This window comes from Chiloscyllium punctatum, chromosome 25, assembly GCF_047496795.1.
Source record: "Chiloscyllium punctatum isolate Juve2018m chromosome 25, sChiPun1.3, whole genome shotgun sequence".
Classification (NCBI taxonomy): Eukaryota; Metazoa; Chordata; class Chondrichthyes; order Orectolobiformes; family Hemiscylliidae; genus Chiloscyllium; species Chiloscyllium punctatum.
The window spans coordinates 13567062-13578076 of NC_092763.1; the positions used below are offsets into that span (position 1 = coordinate 13567062).

The window sequence follows — 11015 nt, forward strand, 5'->3', positions numbered from 1 at the left end:
ATAAAAGATATGCAATGAAATGACCTAATTTTCTTTACTTTCTAGCCTAAACTGAGTATGGCAAAGTGCAGAAGGAATGTTGAAAATTTTCTCGAAGCTTGCAGAAAATTGGGGGTTCCAGAGGTAATATATAGTGTATTTGTGTGGTACAAGCCACATAACACTGTAAAAATGCTGTTTGAAAGCTTGGAAATTAACACTCACTGCCTGAATTTGAAATTGGAATGCTTTACCACAGATTGAGGTTTGAGAGGGGTTTTATTCAATCACACCTCATAAGGGGAAAGGTCTACAGTTTTCCTAATACAGTTATGCGTTCCATGATGAGTTATTTCCAGTATTGTAAAATCAACTTAAGACATTTTGGTATTCTTTCACAGTTGTTTCAGACATTCTGGCTTACAATTTTGGAATTTATTGTGAGCAGTGGAGTTTAAAAATAGACAACTGCGCAGGGCTTTAGAGAGACTACACTTCAAGTATTGTGTATTTTTCCATCCACATACTTGAAGATGTATTCGCAATGGAAGCGATCCAGAGTAGTTTCCACAGGTTTAATCATGGGATGAAAGGTTGGCTTGTTTTACGAGAAATGGTTGAGCCTATATTCCTTGAGTTTAAGAAAAACAAGATCTTATCGAAACGTACAAGAGTAAAACATGTTGAACTGATACTCTAATAAAGGAGCTTATTAGAGTGGATACTGAGAACTTGTTTTTCTCATGATGGAATGTAGAACTAAAGAGGGCAGATGAGGCAGTTTTTCTTTGAGAGTTGTAGGTTTTGGGGATTTTCTTTCCATAAAGCAGTCAAGGCTGGGTCATTGAATGTGTTCAAGGTTAAGTTAGGCAAATTTTTGATCTGCAAGAATGGTGAGGATTATGAGATCAGGCAAGAAAAGATTGTTGAGTTAAGGCCACAGTCTTACTAGGTATAATCATATTGAGGCTCAGTGGGCTGACCTGCCGACTCGTTCTTCGAGATCTTAAGTCCCAATGGTATGAGCCTCCAGTGGCATAGTTCTGGAATGAGCTGTCAGTCTGCCAGTAAAATTCTTCATTTGGACAGATGACAGTTATTCAAGAGTTATCACACAGCTGTATCAGTTCAACATGTTTTTGTTTTTATTACTTCCAGAAACCACCAGTAGTTTTGACTAGTGCCCCTTGCAGCATTTTTCTACATTCGGCTAGCTCCTGACGCATTGCCTTTGTTTGATATATTTACATTATCTTTAGAATATATAAACTCTGCAATCTTCTGAATCCAAAAGCAAACAACGGGAAGGCTACTTCCTGAGAATAGATGGTGTAATTATTTTCTTAAAAATTACAAAAGTAGCATTAATTCTGTAGTAAGATTTTGTTTATCTACTTTTTTACTGATTATTGTACTACATGTAGAAACTGCAGGATTTCTTATGATCTGAATTTTCTACTGCACTTTGAGGAGAAAGTGAGGACTGCAGATGCTGGAGATCAGAGCTTAAAAATGTGTTGCTGGAAAGGCGCAGCAGGTCAGGCAGCATCCAAGGAGCAGGAGAATCGACGTTTCGGGCATGAAGAAGGGCTTATGCCCGAAACGTCGATTCTCCTGTTCCTTTGATGCTGCATGGCCTGCTGCGCTTTTCCAGCAACACATTTTTAAGCTACTGCATTTTGAGGTCCATTATAGATTTGGTTGGGAGGCTGCAAGTTAATTTTGCTTTTTTCTAATCAACCCGTTCAGAAATTTTATTACACCTGTCGAGAGTAGGTGTGACTTAGACCCAGGCAAATTAATTTTGATAAATTTGTTTATAATTGGCATCAGCTTGTCGCTTGAGCGTTCAATTTCACCTGATATTTAGAAAGCTCTGGCAATATAGAGAGAACAGCAAAGACATGATGCATGAGGTAGATGATATATTCAGGTGATTATAAACCATTCATAACAGGTGCACTAAATGAAGTGATTCAATCAATTACAAAGTACATAACTAGGTTACCAGGATGGTCATTTTCAAAGGTTATCATACTTCCCGTGGTATAGCTCAATAGCTAATTCAAGAAGTAACTAAGACAATCCAAGAGTAACATTTCAAGCGAGAATAAAGCTTTCTTCAGTCATTGTTGAGGAAATGGCAGGCTATGTTATCCAAGCTAATAAATAAAACTTAGTTAGACCGTACTTATGTGGGAAAATTATTTTGAGCAACATGCTCTGCTGCAAAAACAATTTTGTTATGCTAAGGAGATTTCTTCAAATATCTCATGGGAAAGTTTGGTTGAACTCAGTAGAGATCGTCAATAATGGAATTGAATGTCAAATGAACCCATGACTCTTGCTCAGTTCCACAACGGGGAACTGGATTTGCTGCCCACTCTACCAGCAAGAATATGATACTGATGTTTAGTTTGAAGTATTCTGCTCACTTATGAAATTATGTTAGCACTCTGAGTTCCAACCTGTTGTTGGAGTGTGTGGAGGGAGTCAATTGGCCCTTCTTGATAAATCCCAAAAGTAGCAGCAAAACTGCTAAGGTCATGAACTAATAACTCTTAATCGATTTAATAATTAAAATCAATTACGTCTGTACATTAAGTATGCAAATCTAGTAGATCTGGTTAAATGACAATAAATTATGGAGGTTACAGAGGCAGTTTGGCTCTGTCATTATAGTTCAGCACTAACTGACATGTGAATCACTATTTGACGGACCCATGATTAATTTGGATATAAATTAATCAGATTAATTTATGAATTTTGTCATTTGGTTGGTAAGTTAGTCACATTAGATGAATCAATTGATGGAAATCAGTTTTTACACTCATAGTTAGCAGTGTATCTAGAACATAGGTGATCTTGTGATGCAAATTAGCATGGTGGATTATTCCTCCTGTGGAATAATGGTGCTTTTCATTGAAGATAGTGATGAACTTCTAAGGTGATATTAGAATCTGTTTGATCTTATGCGCCTGGGTAAATTTGCCTCTATCAGTATGTATTTTTGGCAAGATGGTTTCAAACTAATTTCCCTTAATTTAAAAGAAATCTCTAAATTATGCATTTTGTATCAGAAAATATTATTGATTCTTATAGTTCTTGTGCCTCATTTAACCCTCAACACCCATCGTTTGGAGATGAAGGATGACCAGCATACACTTGACTGGAGAAAGTTTCTTTTATTTACACTAGATAAATGCTTCCTATACTGTACTTTGTTTCAGGTTTTACATTGTTGATTCTACTAGTGCTTTTCTGACTAACATCTCTTCTATTGCTATATAAATGCCATTTAAATTGATTCGCCAGGCATCTCATTAATTTTAGAATTGTTTTAGTACTAAATAAATAACAATGTATCGTGAAAAATGAGATTTAGTGAAAATTAAAATTTCTGTTTTCACAGGTAAATATAACTTGTGGCTTTGAATTCTGAGTAAGCAAGAAGATGAGTTTTAAAAGTTATTGGATACACAAGTAGTAATGAAAAAGATTCTAGACCAATTAAATGTGAGATGTGGGAATGCCTGAGCAACTGCATGATCTCCTGAGAGGTGACTTGCGTTTGGCATGCAGACACTTGTGAAATTAACTTCTATTTGAATCTAATTCTTTGTTTACCTTATTTCAGGATAAACTTTGTCTTCCTCATCATATATTGGAAGAAAGGGGACTGGTGAAAGTGGGTTCTACAGTGCAAGCTCTACTTGAACTACCTACATCTAAACACACGCAATTATCTGCTGTGTAATTAACATTCTTGGTTGACAGTCAAGGTTAAAATAATTTATTGTATTTGTTGAAATAATAGTTAAGCCATTTTCTTTTAAAATCCAATGCAAAAGCTCTCACTACTTAAGCCAGCAGTTGGATTAAATATCCATGTTTATCTGTTTTGTCAGGTACTGTATTTACATCCAGCAAGCCACACCTGCCATGCTACAAAGTTCAGAATAAGATGTTTTGTAATTTTCCTGATCTCTGTCATCAGATAGGAAGCTTCCTCTATCTAGGTTTAAGAGGAAAAATCATTCTCACAACATTGTTTAATTATTCATAGGATTCAGGCTATTTCCCCCTCCCACTAGCTTGACAAACTTTCACTTCTAATCAAACTTATCCTTGTGTTAACACGAGAAAAGATTTTCAATGCTTTAGCGATCTTTTGGTTTTTGTATAATGACTTTCTTTTTATAGCTCTGTTATGTTTGTGACTTCAGTTTAGGTTTAAGAGTTGGTCAGTAAATTTTACTTTAATTGGTGCCCACTAGTGCCATTGTTTTCTCAGGGCTATTAGCTTTTCTATGTCGGATTCAACAACTGGTTCATACTTTTTTTATATATTGTGTGCCATTGAGCCTTTTTAAAATATAAGACCTCCATGACTGTTTCTGTTAGCTCAGACTACTTGAATTTTTGAAGTATGCCAGATTTGTGAGAGACTAGAATAAAAACAGAAAATGCTGGAAATACTCAAAAGGATCTGACAGCCACTGTGAAGTCAAACCAAGTCAACCTTTTGGGTCTGTAACCTGTTACCTGATGATGCTTGACTTGAGTATTTCCAGAACTTTGTTTTATTTCAGACTTCCACCATCTGCAATATTTTATCTTTACTGAAATGATGTAGGACTTACTAATGACACAAAAAGAAGTTGGAAATGAAGCCTTTCAGGCTTCTGTAATGTCTTTACATTAGACATTTACTGTATTTCATTTAATATTGAAAAATATCAAAAAGCAGTTTAATAAAACTAACTTTAAATCGGTTTTGTAGGAGGAGTTGTACGAGCCAAAATTATTTGTTGCCTGCTTTGGATGTACAAGCAAAGTCTTTACTGTGCTAATTTCTACAACAGCAGGGTATTGAGCAAAGGGACCTTACATTGTATCTGACAGCAGTGTCTGTTAGTGTGAGACTTAATATTAATGTTAGACGAGCGCCATTCAGTGAGTTGTAACACAGTCTTGAGTAGGCCTTACAGCTGGCAGTAAACATGCTTCAGTACTGACTGGCTGTAAAAGGCATCTGTCAAAAGTCCCCACTTTCACGTCCAGAGTAATTTCTGATTCCAACCTGTAGAAAATCTTTCTATCGATAACTTCACAACCTTCCTCTGAGAAGAAAATATCATGTAGTTGATGTATATAGAATGTGGGCTTACATATGGGCGGGCCATAAGACTGATTTATGTTTTTCTCATATTTGGGTTTCATGTCACTAAGCAAAAGCTCATGTTCTTTATTTTGGAGAACCTCTGTATTTACTAGCCTCTTCATGCTGATCTGCACAGTGGTGGCTAATCATTCACCGTTCATTGTAAACTCCCCTTCACTGAATGTTTCATCTCCTAATGTGGCAAAGTTTAGGGTTCTGGCCTTCCCCTGTGAACAAAGACTGTTCAGTATCTCTTTGTATCTATTAAGCTTTTGTATGTCTCACTTTTCACTTTGTCTTATGATTCTTCACCAACACCTTGGTCATGTGTGCATCAGACTTAAAGCTGTTACTAGATCCAAATGCTCCTTAACGAGACTTCAGCCAAAAACCTAAGGCCCAAGCTAAACTAACTAGGAGTCACCAGGACTGGGAGAAAATCCAAAAGGTGCTTGTGTTTTCTTTGAATACTAATGGGGTTAAATACATTTAAAGTATGAAAATGCTAGTTTGGAAAAATAATACTTTATACCATTATCCATTATTAAATTGCCCTCCTAACTAATATGTCCATCAATCATCGAGAGTAAATTGCTGAGAAGGTGTTCACTTCCTAGTTGCCTAGTGTTTCCAGATTTTAGAGACCGACTCTAATATGTGGCTGAAAACTAGTTGACTATTGATTCATCTTGCAAAATTTAATTTTAAAAGACATTTTTTTGAAGATGTTTTTATTTTTGTGTTCTGTTACTTGTGTTCAAGTCAAAGTGCACTCTTCTGGCTTCACACTTCTCCATTACCCTCTCTAAATCTATGCTCCTATCTACACAATGTACTGTGCCTCAACTTTAGTTTTGTCTCCACATTGAGGTATGCAACTTTGTTCCTTCTTCCAAAAAAAAAGTTTACGAATAGACTTTTGGGAAATCTTACATCCTTACTTTGCCTCTTACTTTCCAAGCAATTACCAAATGATTGGGAACATGCCAATGTTAGCCACAATTATCCAAAAATGGAGTCTGAAACCAAGGAAAATAGCAGTGCAGGATTTAATTTCTAATGAGGCAAACATTTACATGTGGAAGGGTTGCACTGTGAGGGTCATCATGAATTCTTAATTTGAAGATTTATTGTCTAAAGATTTTAATTCACTGATAAGATCTCTAGAAATGAAGTGTTCTCATTATGTTGGTCAACTTTCTATGTGCTCCAATACAAAGCAAGTGCAATCCCAGTTTCCATTTTAAACTACTGTTACATATTTAACAAAGTTATATCTTAAAGGTTAATAGTTGGCTAATGGGTATTAATCTGGCATTAGAAACCAGATAGCGCTGTTGCACATTCCTCATTATTCAGAGGGCTACAAATAACTGCCAGATGCCAAGTTTTTAAATAGTTTCAAACTTGAAACTGTATATGCTCTGCAAAACCTGTTAGCAGCAGGAATGGAGCTTGTACTGCATTACTTGGTACAACATTATATTCCTCAGGATACCAGGACCAAGGAACTAAGCTATTGCTGCATTTACTATTTCAGAACAATGGGCTGATTTGATTAATTTCTTCAGAAAGAAAAATACTTGCTTCTTCCTCCAAATATATAGCTAAACATCTAACCCTAGAGACATTTTTGTTGATATAAAATGACATAAATGAAAATTCAAACAAATACTTTAAGGATAAATCAGAAACTAGCATGCAGTATTGAGATGTTAGTGCAGCATGGAGTGTTTGCCAGGAATGTGAATCAATGAAGGATTTATTGCTCATTCCAAATTAGCCTGTAAAGGTGCTGGTTTGGAATTTTGTGTTTGAACTGTATTAATCCTTATTGTGATGGTTCCACGTAGGGAATTCCACGACATTGACTTGTTGACAGTGAAGACGATGTGACATGTCCAAGTAAAGATGGCGCAATGTGGTAATGGTATTTGCATTAAAGTGCTAGTCTTGATAGTAGAGGTTATAGAGTTTGAAACGGTGAACTTGGGGAAATGCATCAATGTATGTTATCAATGGTGTGTCATGCAGACACAATATGCAGATGGTGTATATTGTATTCAATGACAGGGAATATGTCAAAGCAGATTGCTTTGTCCTTCATGGAGTTTACTTTGTAGCAGCTCTCATTTAATAACATGTACTGTATTATGTTGTGCTCCTCATTGAAGCTTTTGCTGGAGTGGTCAAGTGGTGAGCCGTCAGTTACTGATTGCAGAAAACCAACTGTTTGCCCTATGCTTGTACTTTGGGAATTGGAGATCACCAAGGTTTGTCGGTACTTAACAAGACTCTTCTCTTGATTGTTAAAAATCACACCACAACAGGTTATAGTTCAGCAGGTTTATTTGGAAGTACTAGCCTTCGGTCTGCTGCTGCTTCGTCAGGTAGCTAGCTTTCTACGGAATTTACAGTAATTAGATTTTGGTCGCTACACCATAACTCACCACAAAATCTGGGCAACTCTGCTGGGAATTTTGTCTGGTTTTCTCTCTCAAGATTTGTGACAGAAGTTGTGTTTGGGTCTTTATCTTGGGTTGTTACTGGAAAGTTGTCCTTTTACTTTAAAAGAGCCATTTGTACTGCCCATTAAATTGAAGACCACTGCCAGAATGTGGAGGAAAGAAATTAAAAAGTTTTAATTTTTTGTCATTATATTGGAAATGCTTATTGAAAGGTTAGATAGAAAATCGTGTGTTAACTTATGTAAGACAAGACAAAACAAAAAAAGAAGAGGAGAAAGATAAAAGGGACAGTAATATACGTCCATTGTATTTGTATTTTTAAGTACAACTGTTAAAATCCAGCACAGAAAATAGTTGTTAATAATTTGAATGCATTTTGTAGTATTAATGTAGTATTAATTGAAAACATACAAAACCATTTGGCACAAGTAGATTAGGATTTCCTTCAGTCTGTGGTTATGAGATGCTTTGATCAAGACGTTAAAGTTATTGTAGACTAAATGCAGATGCTGCATCAAATTCTGTCATCATAACTTGGAAGCCAGAATGTCTGGAAGAATTCCCATCAGCTTCTAGTGACAATTAAACAAGTGACTATTATGTTCAAGAAATGCTAAAAGCAATAGTAGTAACTTTATCACCTATAAGCTGACACCTTGATGCAATCAAATGTAACTTGATGAAAATGAAATGCATTTAACTACTGTACAATGTTCAGTTTTAGTTCAGTGCATCCTTTGTTTGCCAAAAGAAAATATATTGTTTTGCAAATAGAAGTAAATACAGCACACAGATATTGAAGCTGGCTGATTTTATCAATGGAACTGTTCATAAATTTTATTTGTATAGTTTTTAAAATTGTGCTTTGGCTTTTTTTAAGCTTAAACTTGTAATTCCAACTATTTAATTTGCTATATGATTTTGTTTACACCTTTTAGTATAAAGTTTTGTTTAAGTCTTTTTAACTCTTCAGGAAATATAAATTTTAATTTATTTCATTTTAAAGTCTTTTTTAGATGAAATTATATTATACTTCAGAATGCAACAAAAATTGCTTAGATTTGCAGAAAATTTACAAATTAAATTTATTTCAAATAGACAATGAATAACATTTGTGAATGCTTGTTATTGGTTAGCAATATACAACTTAGGCCTTGTATTTGCAGATTTTTTGAACAAATCTCTATTGTACAGTATTTTGTTTGGAAGTTTCACTTATTGGAAGGAGAACTACATAAGCATATTATTGAGACTGAAAATACAGCAATATTTCAGGAATCATATTTGAACTGAAGCAAAGTTAGCTCTCTTGAAGAAGAGACTTGCTGTTCATAGACAAGTTAGGCCCATCTTTCATCTCTGCTCTAAATGTGTGCACTAAACGATATAACGCCTCCTTCCACAAATTCTACTGTCAAAACTCTTGGTGAACAAGTAAAACATTTTTACTGCTGTGCTCAAAACAACTATAGTCACTTTACATCTCCCAGTATGACTTTTTGTTTACATTCCAGAAATGCACTGTCAACATGACTTAAACTATTGATGCAAACTGATATTGGCTGTTAAGTCCAGCCTTGAAATTATTTAGCATCAAATATTGGATATGTGGAACACTTGTGGTATAATGGTAATACATCTGACACTCATCTGAAATTCATTGCCACAGAATGCTGTGGAGGCCAGGTCACCAAGCATATTCAGCATGTGATAACACCTCTTAACAAGTTGATTACAAAATAAAAATATCAACTTTTGAAAGTAGGGGTCAGGGATGAGTCGAGATGAAGGGTATGTAATTCATAAAGCTTTGTTCTGTCAAAATGTAATCCAATTATGGGTAAGATCTATTTCACAAAATAGCATGGACTTTATATTAATTTTTAATAAAATGTTGAAGTTTACAGATTGTGAAATAACTGCAGAAGGATCTCTAATTTAGTCATGATTTTTCTTTTTACCATTCATGCATCTATAAGCATATTTTCCTGTATAGATACCTGGTTTTGTGAAAACAGTGGAGTATCATTTGAATAATGAACTTATTTGTTACAAGAAGCATTTCACTGAGCCTGGAGCACTTTTCTGACTATTTCATACACAATTAGGGAACAAAGTTTTGCACAAATAATAAACTGGATTTGTAGTACCGTTAAATTTAAGGTCAACTTTTTTCTTTGTAATTAATCCTGTTTCAAAATTTTTTTTAAAACAGAGGACCTCACCAACTTTCAAAGCAAAATAAAAATGTTGCTTGTAACAGGTTTTCAATGTTCATAATTACAATTATGGATAACAAAATAGTTTTAATCAAGATCACAGTGGTGTTGACCGAAGTTCCAACTGAGAAAATATGGCAGAAGGGTAAATGAGGCAAAGTGACTCACCAAACTCTACAGTTCTGTTATGCACTTCCATGATCATGTAGAAGTATTGACTCATTTGTCAGTTTGCCCTATGATTATCTTACTAGATGTACATATAAATTAAATGTTTATGAAATGTTTACAAACAAAATTAATTTATTGAGAATACTAGAGGAAAATTTGTTATTTGCAACTAAAAACAGATTCTGAGCAATTGAAAATTCAGTAATGGCATTTCAGCAGCAGTTATAAATCAAACTAAGCATAAAGCTGTTTAGTATGGACACTTGTTTCTTGCAATACAAAAGATTGTCTAATGTAAATAAGTGTTACAAATGTCCTATTTCTCTATAATTCCACAGATTATTTCATGCAATGTTTTATTTTGTATATTTCTGTAACTTTAGTTGTCTGTACCATGAATTCACTTGTTAAACTTGCCAAATATGTTTTCTTTTATGAAGCCTACAAATGTAAATAGTTTGTATTACATTTTGCATGCATGGACTCCTTTGACCAATCTTGAGACTGTATATATATTATAATGTACAGTATGTTTCATAAACTTTCATGTTTAAGAAATAAATCTGTCTTTTTAGACAATTGTCTTTCTTTGATGCTTTTTGGTTGTTATAGCAGTATTGAAAATGATTCGAAGATGGATTCTATCCTCTTGTTGGTTTATGATTATACTTTGCTTGATGAAAGTTATGGTGCCTGGATCTAATTCTACCACCACCAATATGATACATTGTGATTTAGTATTCACTATGCTGTAGCTGCAGTTTTCTGAGAATAAATTACCGCCATAAACATCAATCTCTTCCCTCTGTCGTCATCCCACATTAGTCTCTGGTCTCATTAATACAGGGAAGTTATATTAAATGGATATACATTTTCAATTGCCATATGCTTGCGTATCCGAATATCTCAATATTAGAAAAACAGTACCATTATTGTGATCCCTCTGAACACCATAATGGTAAAACAATGTTGAAGTCTAGTCTGAAGAGTATGGATAATATTACTTAAATATGT

General features: G+C 34.6%; 1 protein-coding gene across 4 annotated transcripts in view; it reads left to right on the top strand.

The window, feature by feature from the left end:
• lrch2 (leucine-rich repeats and calponin homology (CH) domain containing 2) overlaps positions 1-10540 on the top strand; it is a 151458-nt gene extending 140918 nt beyond the window's left edge. For all 4 annotated transcript variants that reach the window (XM_072594702.1, XM_072594705.1, XM_072594703.1 and 1 more), the window contains 2 exons: positions 46-123; positions 3617-10540. In XM_072594702.1, coding sequence (XP_072450803.1) covers positions 46-123; positions 3617-3736 — 198 coding nt within the window. In that variant the 3' untranslated portion in view covers positions 3737-10540. The remainder of the gene's footprint in view (positions 1-45; positions 124-3616) is intronic.
• The last annotated feature ends 475 nt before the right edge of the window (positions 10541-11015 follow it).